The sequence below is a fragment of the Benincasa hispida genome, chromosome 1 (assembly GCF_027475165.1).
Source record: "Benincasa hispida cultivar pf3 chromosome 1, pf3_genome.v1.1, whole genome shotgun sequence".
NCBI lineage: Eukaryota > Viridiplantae > Streptophyta > Magnoliopsida > Cucurbitales > Cucurbitaceae > Benincasa > Benincasa hispida.
This window is the reverse complement of record NC_143478.1, coordinates 79,618,518-79,638,069: the sequence shown is the minus strand read 5'-3', so window position 1 is coordinate 79,638,069 and position 19,552 is coordinate 79,618,518. Positions and strand designations below refer to the sequence as shown.

The 19,552-nt window shown below is 31.4% G+C and overlaps 1 protein-coding gene and 1 pseudogene across 2 annotated transcripts; both read right to left on the bottom strand.

The window, feature by feature from the left end:
• Positions 1-6,917: 6,917 nt before the first annotated feature.
• Positions 6,918-11,578, bottom strand: LOC120086469 (cellulose synthase-like protein G3; annotated as a pseudogene). Its single transcript, XR_016529630.1, has 6 exons — positions 10,832-11,578; positions 9,929-10,078; positions 8,947-9,072; positions 8,397-8,840; positions 7,782-8,129; positions 6,918-7,695 (listed from the first exon to the last, which is right to left on the bottom strand). The product of XR_016529630.1 is annotated as a cellulose synthase-like protein G3 (transcript).
• A 1,235-nt stretch (positions 11,579-12,813) lies between these two features.
• On the bottom strand, positions 12,814-19,233 carry LOC120068007 (cellulose synthase-like protein G3). Its single transcript, XM_039019669.2, has 6 exons — positions 18,507-19,233; positions 17,314-17,463; positions 15,412-15,537; positions 14,097-14,540; positions 13,593-13,940; positions 12,814-13,474 (listed from the first exon to the last, which is right to left on the bottom strand). The coding sequence occupies exons 1-6, from the start codon at positions 19,104-19,106 to the stop codon at positions 12,899-12,901; spliced, it is 2,244 nt and encodes a 747-aa protein (XP_038875597.1). The 5' UTR covers positions 19,107-19,233; the 3' UTR covers positions 12,814-12,898.
• Between the last annotated feature and the right edge of the window lie 319 nt (positions 19,234-19,552).

The window sequence follows — 19,552 nt, the reverse complement described above, 5'->3', positions numbered from 1 at the left end:
TTTACCTTTCGATATCCCATACCCAGCTTTTCTCCTACTTGCCCTAGGTTATATACTTGATATTCCTAGTCTTACTAAGAGATTCTCAAACACTTTAGCCGAGAGAATTGTTGTAAACATGTTAGTGTACAGTAGACTTCTTTATTAAACTATATAGGAAATGCAACTTATTTCCACAACACTTGTTTCTCAATAATGGCTAGGAAGTCATACATTCCTCCCACTACATAGAGATACTCTCAACTCTTTGAGTAAGATGCATCTGACTTGTCTAAAATAACTTTTGTTTCTAGTGTCAATTTAATAACTCTTTATTGATATATACAAGCTTTTATGGAAACAAATAATACATAGTGATCTGGAACAATATTCCAACACTTAAAGGTTCAATCTTAACACTTATATCGATTTTTTCATATTTCTAAATTATGTAAACAAGTTTTACATATAATAAACAGCTTTTATGAGTTCGCCATATCTTATATGGATTTCAAAAATACCTTAAAATTGGAATGATATTGAGAAAAACAATTAAGGCAATTAGAAAATTTTTCACTAGATGATATGTTCTATCAAATAGATCTAGAAATCTGAAACTTTCTATACTTTGATCCAATCGAAGTCTTTCGATTTTATTTTACTTAACAAGTTTTGTACACTCTGAACTTTTCAAGTGTTCTAAACTTATCACTTAGGTTAAATAACTACTTGCCCTTATTGATTTTCTAGCCGTTTTAAATATCTAAATATTTGCAAATGGCCTTTAACTAGGTTGGTTCTTAACAGAAGTCGCTATGCGGTAAAACAAACATAACTTTCGCTAATGAACATTTCATTTACAAAAATATATACAATTTGTTCTTTACAACAAGATAACATAACAAAAGCAAATAAGATTATCTTCAAATAACAACATCTCCCACTGGTCATTCTGAGGACAGAAAGCAATCTTTAGGAACTAGTTTGCCTGTTTTGCTTTCTTGCTCTCTTCTCAGTAAGGTACTGAGGGTAGTTTTTCTTTTAGTGCCCTTCATCGTTGCAGTGGAAACACTTTTCTTTGTCCACAGTGTTAGCCTTGCCTTTTCTACCGGCGGTTTTCTTTTTCCCTTTCCCTTTGTTCTTCTTAACATGAATACTCTTACTCTATGAAGAGGAAGTACCATCGGACTTTTTGGAGGACGTTCCTCTCTTCTCAACGGTAGTAACGTTTACTTCTAGTTCTAGACCTTTAGCCCTCATCATTATCTGGTAAACCTGTAGCTCATTTAGAAGAGTAGTCAAGCTGTATTCTATTTTATTCATAAGCTCGTTCCTGCAGAACTGTAGAGAACTCTTCGGAAGAGATTCAAGAATAAAACTGACTTGACTCCTTTCGTCAACAACAACCCCATTTACTTCTGTCACATTGAAATTAACCATCATGTCTAGGATATGTTCTTTAATAGAGGCCCCTTATTTCATATGGCAGTTATAAACGTATTTAATAGCATCATGCCTTAGGAAAAAGGACGGTTGTCCAAACATCCCTCGGAGAGTAATCTCTTTGGCAGTACCTATACTCTCGTTTTTCTTTGCCAAGACATCAGATATGTTGGCAATGATATAGGCACGGGTTTTGTCATTCTCTCTGATCCATCTAGCGTACGCATCCCGAACAGTTTGGTTTGCATTTTAGCCAGGAATGGGAGGACAATCCTCTGTTAAAATGAACCGTAAATCGTCTATCACCAGTATAGTATTCAGGTTTTATTTCCAAGTGGCATAATTATCCCCAATCAGTTTATCAGTCGCCAACAATTTATTAATGAACTCGTCATTCTGAAAAATATAAACAAATTTTATGAGTGAATTGCTTTTTAAATCCAATCAAGTTTTTAGCAAAGTAATAATATACCCAAGATTAATTTTGCAACGATACTACAACAAGACATTCTTTACTAAATACTATCTCCAGAAAAACTCATATTCGATAGTTATTTAGCTACCAAATTACTAACTCTTTAATAATTCTGTAAGTGTAACCCTCTATTTTCAGACCTTAGAAGTTGACCCCAACGATGTTCCCGAAGATGGAAAGTCAAAGTTGAAACCAAATTTAGAAATCATATCCATTTCTGAAATTTGAGTTATTCCGAATTCTATGTTAAAACCCTCCGAGGGGATAGTCATTGTTAAACGACTAGCAAGATCGACTTAAAGACGACAAGTAAGCGCAACATAGAAAACTCACGATCCAAACCAACAGAAGAGATAGTAGGATATGTTGACACATATCCTTCATCCACTTACTATGAACTACTTTCTCCATTCGCTTTGGTCTTGATCTCATGAATAACATTTTCCGAAGAAGATCACTCCCAAGGTGAAACGAAGTGCTGCACGAATCTCACGGTGGGAATTATCTAGAGACGTGAGAATTGAAATCAATATTTGATTTTCCATTGAACAGTTTCCCCTCATTCACCATGATCAACCCACGCAAACACTTTCCGAATGGAGGTCACTCCCAGGGTGACACGAAGTGCCACATGAATTTCGATCGTGAACTCTTAGGGACGTGAGAGCTAAAAATAATCATATCATATATATGTTTATTAATCTCCCACTGAAGTGTTCTAACATATCATATACGATATTTGATTTTTACTAAAGTGTTCTAATAGCATATCATATATGTTATTAAACTCCCACTGAAGTGTTCTGACGTTAAACGGGGTATACATTTCCTTAGGCTTGTTCCGACTAATTAAACAACCTAAGTTTAGGCATTTATCCAAGTATAACGTTTATATTTGGATTTAACCTACGATGTCTAGGTGATAAATCAGTTTTAAAACCTCACATCACTCACAGATTACTCATAAAATCGGTTAACAACACTCAATAATTCGACCATAATCCCCAAGTAAGAGGTGCTCCGTAGACCGTCAACTTAAATACCCCCAGCCTTCGACAGGATTATATATCGGTTGAGTTTGTAACCCAAGTTTTATAAGTTTAACGACCTATTTTAACTATTAAAATGAGTGGTTAACCTATGTGAGTATGCAGCTGTTCTTTGTTACGGATTTTAATTATCTAACACAATTTTATAACAACTTACAAAATTTTAAACATGCTAAACATCCACAACATACAACAAAGGCATTCAATATTTCATATAACACTTATATTAAATAAAAGAAACCCTAAACATGCATACTATATATTATAACACTTTATAACATACTTTCATTGCATGTAACATGCTTCTTATGGTGGGATTTTAAATCTACATAGCATACTTTTATGCACATATAAGATTTATTTAATTATAACATATATCACATGTATAAATAATTAAACACATACTGATATGGTTTTAGTTTTTGCATTATCAAGTAAACAAAGACCTATTTATTATAAAAACAGCAAGAAACAGCTCCAAAACTCTTCCAGACCGCTCAAACCGCTCCAAATCGGACCCGAACATCTTGAACAGGACATGAACCGCTTGAATCGAACCAGCCAACACCTTTTTGAAGCTGAATTGGATAGAATTTGTAGAAAACCAATCAAACCGGTCAATCCTTAAAGATCCTCGCGCGGTCAATGCATGTCAAGCCGGTCAGTGTAGCTGCTTGCTCGTTTGGTTCAGATGGAACTCGATCCTCGACGACTGGTTGGATGAAAACTCGATCCTTGTTCTTCGATGAAACTCGTTCCTCGCTCGACTATGAGCAGCGTCGCAATGCTTAAGGGCAGCATTGCAACACTGCCTGGACAGAAGCTGACGATTCAGTTTTCTACAACTTGGTCTTTTTCACTTCTTTCTTCAATTACAACTTAATTTCAACTCTAATGACTCCAAATAAATTACAGACTCTTGAGTACACATATAAACTCATCAAACAAGAGGAAATTACAAATTTAACTAAGGAATCAAAGAGAATTTAAATGCCAAATCTCAGAAAACCATATTAGTGCACAATTTTCATATATCTTATGAAAAAACACTCACCACACCAAAATTAAACCAAATCGAATGCTTAAATGATGCTCTGATACCAATTGTTAAAAGATACCAGCATGCGACAGAAGCAACAAGGATCAATAAGCATTCTAATTCATTAATTTTGGCTATAAATTAAGCATGCTCATAAACTAATAAGAGGGTTTCATAACATACCTTTGTAGAACCACTTAAATCTCGAATTTAGCTGCAAGTCTTCTCCAAATCTACTTGTGAACCACCTCAAGGCCTTTCCTACTATTCTCTTGGAGCCTTAGATTGAGTTGTGAGACTCAAAATAAGCTTGAATAAAGGGAAGTTGAAGAACAAGCACACTGCTACAACTTGAAGAACACCTTCTTCAACCTCCCAAGTTTTTCAACAAAAACTCATGAATTGCATTAGTTTGCATGCCCGATTTCCACTTCAATCTTCTCTATTTATTGCAGGATTATCATGCAATGAAGATTGCTGCATGAAGAGCAACTCATGCTTGGAAATTTGACTTAATCAAATTGGTGGGAAATGAGTGAGCTACTACAAAGAAGAAAGTGGAGTTCTCCCACTTTTTCCATTTTCACGTTTTCAATCTTTGTTTTACAAATTTGATTTCCAAAATCAATTTTGTTTTCAAAATTGATAACTTTATTAATTTTACAAAATTAATTAATTAAACAATTTTATTAATTCTAATTAATTTAATACCAAATATTAAATTAATTTTATACAAATTCCTCCCTCATGAATCCCTATTCATGAATTTAATATTTAAATCATATTTGAATATTAATTGATTCTCCAATTCCGTTCAATTCCAAAATTAAATGCGTAATTATATCACATATAATTACTAATTCCCTTAATTCTAATTTGAACGTTTCAAATTAACTTATCATGCTACTCTAAGGCTAATTTATTTACAAGCTAGTAGGGGGACCTCGTGAACCTACAAATCATAGGCTCCATCAATCCGAGATTAATTGGCTAAACTCTTTACACCGAATTATCCCCCATTCGTGAATTAATGGGCCCATAGTTGCACAACCCTCACTGTAGATATATTGTGTCTACTTGATATAACCATGATTAGTAAGTTAACCCTTCACAGGTTATTCATAATAATGGTTGGGTCAAATATCTGTTTTACCCCCGAGATTATCTCTTGTTCCTTAAGTCCCACTGATCCTCTAATGAACAATTGGTTTGTAATCCGATCAACAAATTGAGTCTCTCTTAGGCCAATGAGAGGGTGTGGCCTCTTGTTCAAGACCTGAAGTCAGCATTTAAGGAAACAACCTCTCTACTATCCTTGAAAGTGGGTAGGAGTGAATTTCATCTTATACCCTACGTCCCCAGCTATCTACCCATTCTTACCCCTGAAATTGAGGTTTATTGAGCTCACGCTATTAAGCCAACGCTCATCTATGCAAATCTAAGGATAATTCTGAATAAATAGGAGTTCATAGTTAGCTTAGGATTAAGGTCAAGTTACCTAGGTCATCGCTTTGAAATAGTTAGTCTTAAATAGTAAACAACATTATAAAGTAAGAATGACTGATTTCACGGTCCGATCTTGTACAAACCTATTGCGCAGGATGCCTCCATTCCTCATGTCATAACATGTACGAGTTAGGATCACATCGTCTGTAGTACTTTACAACTCCTTGTAACAACTACAGAGTGGGCCACATCCAATAGTGTTACCAGAATAAGATACCCAACCTTATTTATATACTATAGATCATTTTGACTATTTCTCGAACCTGATCCACTTTTATGTCTCCACATAAAGTTCAATTATTCATGTAATAGTCATGGATCTTTTAGTTTATTGGATTTATTTCTAAAACGAAATAAGCAATTCATATATTCAATAACAACTTATTGAATTTTCAGAATAAGTTTTATTATTTACAAACCATGAGTTTTAGGACATAAACCCTAACAAGATCAACCACCGAGATTTATTTGATTAAAAAATTATTTTTTCCTAACTTATTGATTAATACATCATTTGAAAGTCTCTTAAAACACTTTAATTTAAAAAAAAAAAAAAAAAAAAAAAAAAAGGATCAGAATGTCTTCCAACCTAGATTTGAAGATTCTTTATATTTGTATAGTAATTTAAGCTAACAGTCTCACGGAAACAGAGAATGTATTTAAGATTTTGATAGGAATACCCGTCCAAATTGTGAATTGGAAGAACATGTGAAATTAAAGATTCTTACGAGGGTATCTTAGTATTAACAAAAAAAAATGCACTTGTGATAGCATTTGCAGGTAATTAGGCTAAGCACATGCATGAATATAAAATTATCTTTAAAGTGCTATGATCAATCAAAGGATTTGGTGGTTCTTAAATCCTAGGCTAGGCCGCTTTTATTTCACTTTATTTTCCCTTGTTTTATTATTTCGTGCTTTACCTTCTAAATTTACACCAACACCCCACTTTAATTTACTCCTTGAGCTAGGAATTTAACTAGTGCGAAACTGTCATCACGCTTCCTTTCGGATTGATTCAGTCTTGTTATTAATACTACTCAATAATATTAATTTTTACGTGTTTTACCTTTTAAATTCACACCAATACCCCCACCCTAATTTACTGTTTGAGTTAGGAATTTAACTAGTGCAAAACTATCATTCCACTTCCTTGCGGATCAACTCAGTCTTGTTATTAATACTACTCTGTAGTGGTTCGAGATCAATATTATAAAATTCATTTGATCATAAGATCCCTTGACAAATTCTTGTTTCCAAGTTTTGGGAACTGGGTAAGGCATCCATCTTTACATAGCCTAGACAGTACCCAATAAAAATATGCCATGTAGAAAAAAAATTTAATTAAATTATTTTTGTTTTTTACCAAGTAAAGAAAATATGATGCATGGGATTAGATACAGCTTAGGTAGCATAATAGTTTTACTTTTATTGGCAGCATAAAAAACCATTTGCATTTAACTATGTGCAACAACAAATATGGAGGTGAGAGATCGAATCTCTAACCACCCTATCAAGAATACACAAGCCTTAATAAATTGATATATGTTGTGGATGTTACATAGCCATTAAAAACAACATTGCAAGGATTAAGAATAATCCATTATTTGTGCAAATTACAAATAAATTTCAGAACACATGCAATGCAACCAAAACATTTGTTAGTGACAAAAAGTAGAGAATAAAGAGCAGAGAAACAAAGTGAGTAAGAGAGATAAAAAAGTGATTTTAGGGGGCAATTTTCCTTCGTCGTTCCTAAGCACCATGGCCTCATAAATTGGCCAGCAATTCACCACCACAAATCCAACTAAAAATATTTGAAGGAAGAGTTGTTCCCAAGCGCCACCCAATGATCTCCAAATTCCAATGAGTCCGGCGACGAAGTTGACGATGGCCACTGTGGCCATTGGCAGGAACATTAGGGATGGGGTTCCGAAATCGAACAATTCCTGCTTGTATCTCTTGCTCTGTTCTTGGTCAATTACTTTACTAGTGACATTAAAACCAAAAACAGAAATTCCAAAGGACTTGAAGAAGAACTCAATGAATGCAAATAAGTAGCTAGACAGACCTCTTATGCTCCATATTCTCTGATCATTCCACCATTTTTGGAATGTGTTTCCTTCTAATATGAATTCAAGAAGGTCTTGTCCATAAGCTCCCAAGAACAAGAATGCATACAATACAAACCATGGATCTGTAACCTACTGACGATCAAATGATAAGGATTTAGATATTTATTTAAGAAACTTATAATTTAAGGTTAAAGGTTAAAAGTGATGGGAATTACCTTTGGGAAGATGGATACAGCATTGATGAGAGCCAATTGGGGGAGAAATGCATAAACAAAGAGTGAAATGGAGAGAAAGGCCCAAGAAATGTTGTGGCTATAAGAAAGGCCCATGAGAAGGCCCATGAACCTTACGCCGAATGTGATTGGGCTGTACTTTGAGAATGTCACTTCCAAAAGCCCAATAACCCATCTTTTCATTTGATTCAGCCCATCTAGGAGGTTCATTGGTGCATCCCCATAGAAAGCCGCCTTCTCTGGATTACAGAATAAACTCTTCCACCCCTCACATTGTAAACAATACCCTGTGAAATAATCCTCTACTAATGACCCATATCTAAAACCCAACTGCAAATACAATGTCTCAATAAAACTTTCAGACAAAATATCATGGTACTTTGATAAACTTGATTATGAACAAAAAAAAAAAAAAAAAGTTGGTTTCATTTCTTTTACCGTGAGGAATCCAACCTTTAACTTCAATGATGGAAGTAATACGAATATAAATTTTATTCTAATTGAATTGATTTATTTTCCTTTTAACATCTTATTTCAATTTTTAAAAAAGAAAAGAGTAAACTGTTTATTTGAATTTTCAATAAATATCAAGCGTACCTTGGAACCCCATTTGGTGTCATTTTCATAATCACAACCTGCAACCACATGGGCCAAATCTAATATTTCTTGAGATTCAATGGCTTTTTCCACAACATGATTCGGGTCGAGTTCAAGAAGTTCAGGTGACTCAAATGATGATGGGCCTCCAAAGAAAGCTCGCCGAATAAAAAAGCACCCTGTGCCAAGATAAGCTGGGCCTAATAGCCCATCCATACCAACTGGATTAAATATATATAATCGTTTATGCTCACTAGCATAGATGTCATTTTTGCTAACTCCATAAAAACGTTGAGGGAATTGAATATAACTTAAATTGCTTGCAAGTTTTGAATCCAAGAAGTAACACAAGATCCGATTTGGTGTTTGTGGATCATTGGAATACGTGTCACAATCCAAAGTGAGAATAATTGGTGCATTGGTCATTATAGTTGATACTCGAAGCTATTACAATAAAAACAATAGAGTTAGATGAGGAGAGAAAAGAAGAAAGATTGTAGCTTTGATCTTTAAAAAATAAACAAAGTAAATGAGTTATAGAGTTAATTACCAAAGTATTAAGAGCACCAGCCTTAAAATGGTGATGAGAAGTTGTAGACTTTTGCCTTGAAACATAGATGAGATTTGGCAACGACTCTCCACTAATGTCTCTGTTTTTACCGCTTTCCAATAATACCTACATCACACACATAAATTTCCATAAAATCCTATTTTGGTTTTATTAAATACTAAAAAATAGTTAAACTATCATCCGTACTTTGGAATCTTCTATGTGTTTTCAAATGTCTAACTTCAATATTTATACTTTAAATAAATTTTAAAGTTAGTCTATATACATATAATTTACGATTAACTTTCCAAAAAGCCAAATCTCTCTATTAGCCTTCCATAAATTTTGAGTTTAGATTATATTAAATTACTATTTTTGTTCATGTACTTTTGGTTTTATTCTATTTTAATCTATGTAATTTCAATTATCTAACTTTTAAATACCACAGCCAAATCTATATTATAAGGGAGAAACTTTTAATTTTAATTTTTTTTTTTTTTTTTTTTGTCGTCCCTTAATTGGTGGTTATATAGTTACTCTTTTTTTCTCTCTTGATTTTGTTTCTTTTAATTTTTCATAAACAACACTAATCCTTCTTTTTATTATTATTATTATATTTGTGAGAATGTAAAAGTAAAATTATATTGAAATGGTAATTCTCATGTTTGATTTAATGTATACTATTTTATACACTATATTTTAATTTAATTATTATTAGATAATATTATAATAATAATAATAAACTGTAAATTAAAAGTAAACATGTATTTTAAACTATCAAACTAATGAAAGAGTACATCTGGGAGTGATTTTGGCCATGTCAAAACTATTTTTGCTATTATTAAATCTTTATAAAGTAAAATTATCATTTTAATTTTACACAATGCGTGACCTACTAGTATAATAATAAATATATAAATCAACTTTGTACCAACAAATTTCAACTAAAAATAAGAATATTAGAATGGAAATGAAGCAATACCTGAATAATAGCAGGATGATTCTTAGGAGTAAAGGATTTTGTCCATTTATCAAAAATCAAATGCTCTTCTTCTCCATTAATGAACTCATCTTCAACCTTTCCTTTCTCCATAACATTTTCTATTCTCGTTCTCATTTTCTCATACATTATCTGAACATCCAAACATAATTTTCAAATGTTTACAATTTAAAGAGAATTCATCATTCCATGAAAAATACACTACTAAAAAGTTTCTATTTTTTCTTTTTTTTTTTTTTCTTTTTTTTGCAACACTAAAAAGGATTGTCTTTTTTTCTTTTTTAATTTCAGGAACTGGAATAGATATCCTTGAATGTTTATGTATTTAAGTGAAACAAAGTTGAAAGTCTATAGCTTACCAAAAAAATCATATACTAAATTGGATTTTTAACAAAATTAGATATGAGATCCCACTCCCACTAAAACTATGATCACTTGAAATGGTTAGAGAATATGAATATTATCGAGTAGCAAGAAAAATTGTCTAATTAATATCTGTGTTTGGATGTGTAGGATAATTAAATGTCTGAAAGTTTGATAGTTATGTTCAATTCAATAATTTGTATATAGAAGCTAAAAGTAAATAATTGTCTAATTAAATTTAATATTAATTAATTTATTGTTATGTTAATTGATTATTTAATTACCAAAATAAATAAATAAATAAATACCTTTTAGTTAAACATAATTAAATTAATTATTAATAATAATTTAATTAATTAATTAATTAGTATATTGGTAATTAACAATAATAATTCATATTAAAAAGTTAAGATAGCATAGTAAAGATATTAATTGAAATTTATTAAGTCTAAATAGTTTATATATTTTTAATAATTAATTAAAAAAATTTTGACTAATTTTGATTTATAATCATAATAATACCTTGATCTTCTCCATCTCAGAGTTGCAATAGTCCTTGTTGGAAACAAAGAATGCATCAGGATTTCTCTCAACGACGTCGTTTTTCTTACAAAACGGCAACCACTCGACGGCGAATTTGGCCGCTTCCATAAAAGCAAAGAGTGTCATAGCAGAGCCGCCGTCGTCAGAGACGTACACCGAAATCTTCCATGTCGGATAATCATAAGCCATGACAGACAAAGCCGTGTTGACGACGTTCATCGGTGGCTCCTTGTACGGATCCGCCGTGCAAATGAACACATCCAGCGCCGGAAAATCCGAATCCTTCTTGAGCAATAGTTTCAGGTTCTCGAGAAACTCGCGGCGGCGGAGGGGATTCATGCGGTTGCATTGAGTGGTGGCCCACGAGAAGGCTAAAACGACGTCGGAGATAAACAGAGAAAGAGAGATGAAGAAGAAAGTAAGGGAGGTGGGATTAAGAAGTGAAGCTAAATGGTAGTAAAACAGAGCAAAAATGGCGACGGAGTAAACGGCCGCGAAGAGGCGGTTGAAGGTGGTGGCACGGTAAGAGATGTGTTGGGATTGGGAGTGAAGTGGCAATGGCCCGGCGGCGGCGCGTGCTCTGTATTCCTCCATCAATTGTTTTGATGTTTAAAATTTTGGGTGGTTTTGGTTATGCTAAGGTTGTAGATAACAGTGACTTTTATATCAATTTGTCGATGTTTGCAGTTTTATAATATTTTTTAAAAAATGTTTGATGTTGATTGAGATTTCAGGGATAAAAAATCATGAAAAAGCTTTTTTATATTTAAAAATAAGCCTAAAGAATTGTATTACATATTGATATCAGATACTTTACATACAATTTGACGTATTTATTTTACATTGACATTTTTTTAAATAACAAAAATAAAAACAGCTCATCTAATCTTTCTCAACCAAAAATGTTTCGAAAATTAAAAGAAAAATAATAATAAAGACCAAACTCTAGATTCATCTAATCTTTATCTTCACTTTTGAGCTTCCACAAAATTCTGCAAAATGTAACCCACCATTTGAATATCTCCAACAATTTAACAAAAGTTTATCTTCATACTTCTTCCTCTAATCTTCTTCTTCTTTGATCAATCTGAGTCCCTTTCTTATTGCATTCTATTAACTATTATATTTCAACATCTCTGATGTTGCTTTTTGTATTGTATTTCAATGTTTATATTGTATTTTGTGCTATTACCATTAAATTGACATTTTATGATTTTTTTGTGGATTTAGTGACTTACATGTAATATTTTTACGTTAGATTTATCTATATCTTTTTTTTTAAAAAAAAAAAAAAAAACTATCTTCAATATATCAGTATTCTAGAAATTGATATATCAATATATGTTATCATATCTATATCATATATCTGTATCCACATCTGTGCTTCATAGATCAAAATATTACTTATTCTTCCAAAAATGAAGTCTCTTAGTTTCCTTTTTTTCCCCTATTTTGTCTAACTGAACTTTAATAAATATCTATATGTTATCAAACTTTTAATTTTGTGTGTTAGTTAATGAACTTTAAAAATGATCTTAAACTAATGTCTAATAAATTTTACTGGACAAATGAAAGGTTTCAATTAAGTTTTAAAAATTTTAAATATGTTATAGATCTATCCAATAGAAAATTAGAAATTTGGAAAGCTCCCATTAAACAATTTTTATCAAACACAAACCTAAATGATTTCAATTTGTAATTTGTTTTTTTTTAAAAAAAAAAAAAACAATAATAAAAATCAAGATTTCGAAATGACTAACCTTAATGCTGGTGTTCATGAGTATATAATTGTATTTCCCAAAAAAAAAAAAACCCTTTCAAAAAGAAAAAAAATGGGAAAAAAACCAAGAACCATTGAACTTTTGAATAAATGCTTACCACAAGTCCCCCACCGCACAAGGCTTAAGGTTTGTGAATTTCTCTATCTCCACAATTTTGTTGAACTAAAAAAAAAATAATAATAATAATAAACAGAAAGTCTTATTTATTTCATCATAATTGTTCATCACTACAACACATCATTCCAATAGAAAACCAAAAGAAAGTTCAAAATAGCAAAAGGTAATTAGGTGAAGTAGAAATGGAAATAGGTATGCAAAGCAATCCTAGAAGTAGAAATAATATTGACATAAAGGTAATGTTGAGAGGCATTTTTCCTGCATCACTCCTAAACACCATAGCTTCATAAATTGGCCAACAATTGAGAGTGATAAATCCAGCTATAAACATTTGGCCAAACATCTCCTCCCAATTATTCCAACCTTTGAAAATTCTCATAAATCCACTCACTAAACATCCCAAATTAAGTGTTGCTGCCATTGCCATTGGTACAAACATTGGTGTAGAAGCCCCAAACTCAAACCACTCTTCCATGTATCGTTTGCTTTGTTCTTCGTCCATTACTTTGCTCGTTACTTCGAACCCATACGAAAAAATGCCCAAAGATTTTAGTGTGAATTCAATCGATCCATAAAGGTAACTTGAAATTCCTCTTATCATCCACATTCTTTGTTCGTTCCACCATTTTCGAAATGTGCTTCCGACAATGATAAACTCGAGTAAATCTTGTCCATAAGCTCCAAGGAAAAGAAACACGTATAATATGAATTCACCCTCTGAAACCTATATTAGATAGAGCTATGAGTTTACTTCGAAAGTCATTTCAACCAGATTCTTTAACGAGGTTTAATATGTTTGGTTTTTCTCTTTGCAATTTGGAAGAGGAAATTTAGGAAATTACCTTTGGGAAAATTGAGATGCCATAGATGAGAGCCAGTTGTGGAAGGAAGGCATAGACAGTGATTGGAATGGACAAAATGGCCCAAAATGCATAGTGAGCATAACAAAGGCCCATAAGAAGGCCCATGGATTTCGTCCCAAATGTGATTGGGCTGGACTTGGATAAACCAACCTCGAGCGAGCCCACGGCCCATCTCTTATTTTGAACCAAAGCATCGAGAAGGCTAATAGGCGCATTGCCATAAAAAGCCGCCCTATCTGGATAGCAGAATATACTCTTCCATCCTTGACATTGCAAGCAATAGCCTGTATAGAAGTCCTCCACCAATGATCCATATCGAATGCCCACCTTTTCGAGATTTATACAAAAACAAATCTTTTAAAATGTTTCCAAATCTTTATTTTAAATCACTGTTACACCATTTTATATCTCGATTTCTCCAAAATTCTAAGAAATTTCCACTCCAAAACGTTTAAACTTGTGAAAAAGTAACAGCATTCATACCTTGGATCCCCATTTAGTGCCATTCTCATAATCAGAAGCTGCAAAGTAATGGGCCAAATCCAAAGTTTGTTGAGAACGAATGGGCTTGTGAACAACATAATCAGGACTAACTTGAGAAGATTCCAAAGATTCAAAAGATGATGGGCCGCCAAAGAAGGCCCGTCGAATAAAAAAGCAGCCAGTTCCAAAGTAATCTGGGCCCAAAAGCCCATCCAGACCAGTAGGATTAATGTTGTATAAGCGCTTCATCTCAGAAGCATAGATGTCATTTTTGCTAACTCCTTTGAAGCATTGAGGAAATTGAATGTAACCCAAATTACTTTTCAGTTTTGGATCCAATGCATAACATAGAGCTCTATATAGAGTTTGTGGGTCATTCGAGTACATATCACAATCGAGGGTTAGAATCATTGGTGCATTTGTCATTATTGATGACACTCGAAGCTTCATTACATTCAAGTAAAAGTTTATAAAACAAATGTAAGAGAAGTTATACATATTAATAAATAAGAATTATTACTGTCAAAATGAATATAAATCAATACGAAAGATAATATAGATTTATTTTTTTTCTTAGAAAATTTGCAGATTCATTAATCTTTTAAATATGGAACGTCACATGCCATAGTTATTTTGTATTTTCTTTATTTTTGTAAACATAGAAGTGAATTATTAATTATTTTTTAGGGCAAAAAAACCTCTTTAGTTCATAAATTTTGGAGTTGTTTTTAGATGTGAACCAACTTATTTACAAATGTAGCAAAATGTCACGTTTACAGGGATAGATATTGATAGACATCTATTAGTATCTATCATTAATTGACAATGATAGAACATCTATCCTTTATAAACAATGATATTTTGCTATATTTGAAAATATTTTCAAAAGTCTTTCCATTTAAAACAATTACTCTAAAATTTGAGTATAATTTCCATTTGATCTCTAGGTTTCAAAATGTTGCATTTTTAGATCTAGAATTTTAGTTTAGTTTCTATTTAATCTTTAGATTCAAAATGTTTACATTTTTATCCTTGAGTTTTGAGTTTAGTTTCATATAAGTCCCTAGATTTTTATATTTTATATGCACACCTTGAATAATTAGTACTCACTTTTGATCCTTGGTGTTAATGACTTTCAATTAATAAACTTAAAATAATTATAATGTGAATTTTTCAATTAATTTTAATAGTTACAAAAAAAAAAAAAAAAAAAAAAAAAGGGTCATTTCCTTTTATATTATGAGATTTTTAATATAATTGAAAGAGAGGAATTTGTCATGGTAGAGGGTAAAATGGGTAATGGGTTGGGAAGTACCAAAGCATTGAGGGCACCACCCTTGAAATGATGATGAAATGCTTTACTTTTCTGCCTTGAGAGATAGATGAGATTAGGTAGTGAATGACCCATCATGTCCCTATCATTTTTGCTCTCCAATAAAACCTATTTCAAAACCAACGAGTCAACAGTACTTATCTACACATCCTCAAGCAATCATTTGAAATAATAATAATAATAATAATAAAACCTCAATTTATAACCTAGACTTTAAGGTTATATTAATTTCCCCTCTAAATTAATTATTATATCAATTTAAATTTTCAATTTTCGTAAATATGTCTATTTCTTTCTTCGAGTATGTTTCGTTTGGATAAATATCTTGTGAGATTTATAATTTTATCAATTAAACCTCTAAACATTTATGAGCGAACCAATTTGGTCTTTAAGATTTCATCTAACAATCATCAATACATCATTCTAGTTGTTTATTTTGTTAATCTAAAATTTGAAGAAATCCATATGTGAAGAATTAATGCATTGATAATTTTCAAAGATAATCTTAATAATGGATCAAAATTGACTCACTAATGAAATTTAGAATTTAATTAGAGCAATTATAAGTCTCGTATAATATTTTTAAATGAAATCTGAGGAGGATATAAATTGATACATTTATAAAAGTTTAAGCTTTATATTCATAAAAGTAATAGTTTAGGTCTCATTTGGTAACCATTTCTTTCGTTTTTTTTTTAAGAAGTTTATTTTCTCTCAATTTCTTACAATGGTTTGCATATTTCTCAAGTAAAATAGTTAAATTCCAAAAATAAAAATAAGTTTTTGAAAGCTAAAACCCTACTTGATAACCATTTCGTTTTTTTTGTTTAAACATTAAGTCTATTTTCTTTCTATTTCTTAGAATGATTTACAACTTATTGAATTCATAGCTAAATTTAAAAAACAAAACTACTTTTTGAAAACTATCTTTTTTAGTTTTCAAGTTTTTGTTTGTTTTCTAAACCATTGATAATAAGTATATAATAAATGAAGAAATTTGGAGGCGGCATGAGTGTTTATAGCTTGATTTTCAAAAGAAAAAAAAAATCAAATGGTTATCAAACAGAATTTTTTTTTTAATTTTTAAAAATTTAGTCTTTAAAAGAAGGGTAAAAAATAGATTAAAAAAATTACAATGAGAAGAGATGTTTAAGGCTTAATTTTCATAAACTAAAAACAACAAACCAAGGTCTTGTTTGTAGTAACCATTTTGTTTTTGTTTTTTTGTTTTTCAAAATTAAGTCTACGAACACTACTTCCACCTTTAAATTTATTCCTTTGTTATCTAGTTTTCATCAATGGTTTAAAAAACCAAACCAAATTTTGAGAACTAAAAAAAGTAGACCCCGTTTGGTAACTATTTTGTTTTTTGTTTTTGTTGTTGAAAATTAAGCCTACAGACATTACTTCCCCTCCAAATTTCTTCATTTGTTATCTACTTTTCACCAATGGTTTAAAAAATCAAGCCAAAATTTGAGAACTAAAAAAAGTAACTTTTAAAATGTTATTTTTGTTTTTAGAATTTGGCTAAGAATTCAAGCATTGTACTCAAGAAAGATGTAGATTGTTGTAAGAAATGTGGATGAAATATGTTTTTTTTTTTTTTTTAAAAAAAAAAAAAAAAAAAAAAAAAAAAAAACTAGAAACCAAATGGTTATCAAACGAACCTGTAGCTTTCAAAAAGTTATTTTTGGAATTTGAAATTTGGCGAAGTATTCAACCATTGTACTAAAGTAAGATGCATAAATCACTTTAAACAAAAACCAACTGGGAGGACCCAAATGATTGTTAAACATAACCTTAAAATTTTAATTGAAATAACCTTCTTTGACTTATTATGTGTGTGTGAAATTTTGATGAATAAGATAAAAAGATGACACAAACCTTAATAATGGTAGGATGAGATTGAGGAGTGAAAGATTTGTCCCATTTATGAAAAGTCAACCTATCTTCTTCTCCATTGATGTACTCATCTCCTACCTTTCCTTTCTCAACCACATCTTCCACCTTCATTTTCATATGCTCATACATTTCCTATTATCATACATACAATACTTTTATACTCCATAATTACCTTAACATAGTTTAAATTATCAAATATTAGTATTTATGATGATATAATACATGGTCTAATTCTTTCTCCTTATTTGTAATATAATATGGTTAAGAAGATTAATTTAGTGTTTGATCACTTCAATTATTTCAGTAACTTCTCAGAGTCTGTGAGCAATGATGTTTATGTATTTTCCGAGTTTTCTATATTAGAATATATTGTTCGAAAAAAAAATAATAGTTTTTTTAAATGTTATTTAAAATAAATGTTTTTTTTTTTGTCAATTTTAATTGGTTTGTGAAGTGTAAAATTAGTTTATAAATGATCCCTAAATAGAGTTGACCGCTAACTAGTTAATCATATAGTGCAATGATATTGTGATAAGTTGAAATATTTTGTTTAATATGTATATCTTTAATTATAAGTTGAATTTTTTTATACCGATCATAAACCAATTGCAAATAAAGTTTGGGAGTAATTTAGAAATCTAATACAATTCTCAAGATCAAACACGTTGCTTTTGAAATTTCAAGTACTAAATAAAACTAAATTCAAATTTCAATTATGAAAGTCTCATTTGGTAACCATTTGTTTTTTTTTTAAAGTTTTGAAAATTAATGCTAAAAAAATAGTGTTATATTTTTTAGAATTTAACTAAAAATTCAACTATTTTACTTTAGAAAGTTCTGAAACATTTCATGATATTGAGATGAAATATGTTTAATTTTTAAAAACTAAAAACCAAAAACTAAATTGGTTACCAAATGAATGAAAAAGTATTAGTTTTGAACTCATTTGACCTATTAAAGTTGAACATTTGAGAATATAATGACTAAAATTAAATCTTTGAAAGTAAATTGACTAAAATCGAATAAATTCGAAAGTAAAAGTATCGAAAGGGCTATTTTAACTATAATTATTATTATATATATATATATTATTTAAAATTGGGGAAAAAAGAAACAATTTTCAAAATCAGGATTTCAATTACAAAAGATTTTAATTTTTTTGAAAAAATAATTACCTTAATCTTCTGTGAATCAGAGTTCCAAAACTCACTAGTAGATGCAAAAAACACCTCGGGATTCCTTTCTACGACGTCGTTTTTATTGCAAAACGGCAGCCAGTGGCTAGCGAACTTTGCCGCCTCCATCAAAGCAAACAGAGTCAAGGCGGAGCCGCCGTCGTCGGAGATATAGACGGAGATCTTCCCAGCGGGATAGTCGTAAGCCATAACTGATAGTACCGAGTTCACCACGCTCATCGGCGGCTCCTTGTACGGATCCGCCGTGCAAATGAACACATCCACCGCCAGAAAATCGAAATCCTTCGCTACCTGTTTCAATTTCTCTGGAAACTCTCGGCGGCGGACAGGAATCATCCGAAAACATTGCGCCGTGAGCCACATGAAGGCCAAAATTAAATCGGAGATGAGTAGGGCAAGAGAGATTAAAGAAGATGAAATTGAGGAATTTCGAAGAATCGAAACGATGTGGTGATAGAACAGAGCTAAAATCGCGCCGCCGTAGACAGCCGCGAAGAGGCGGTTGAAAGCGGCGGTGGAACGAGAGAAGATAGTGGAGTGAAGCGGCGACGGTGGAGGTGGTGTGGCGGCGCCGCCCATGGTTCCGTCGTCGTTTTACATGTGCGGCACATGAAGAAATTAAATCTCCTTTTATAGGAAATTAACTATTACACCACTACACAATTATTTCATGATTTGACTGAATAGTCCCTAAACTCCTTAAAAATTGCTAAGAAAAAGAAAAGAGAACGGTTAGAAAATAATAATTTTGGGTTATTTTCCTAGTGTGAATTCGTTTGTTTCCTTTTTTTTTTGGTTTTTTCTTTTTTTTTTTTTTTACGACAACACTCGGGGAAATCAAACTTTTGAATTCGAGGTTAATTGAATAAACACTATGTCAATTCAAGTATTCATTTTGACTAGTTTAAATTTATTTTGCTCAATGTTTATGTTAGGGATGTACATAGATTGGATTGTAGCATTTTTTTTGGACATGATTGGTTAAGTTGGATTATCAGGTTATTATTATATTTTTCTTCTTAATT

Bases quoted from the DNA above. Each gene is read 5' to 3' on its own strand.
- LOC120068007 (XM_039019669.2), bottom strand. From the start codon at position 19,106: ATGGGCGGCGCCGCCACACCACCTCCACCGTCGCCGCTTCACTCCACT. The intron at 17,464-18,506 runs GTAATTATTTTT...GTATGATAATAG, and splicing joins CTGATTCACAGAAGATTAAG to GAAATGTATGAGCATATGAA. The intron at 14,541-15,411 runs GTACTTCCCAAC...AATGTAATGAAG, and splicing joins GTGGTGCCCTCAATGCTTTG to CTTCGAGTGTCATCAATAAT.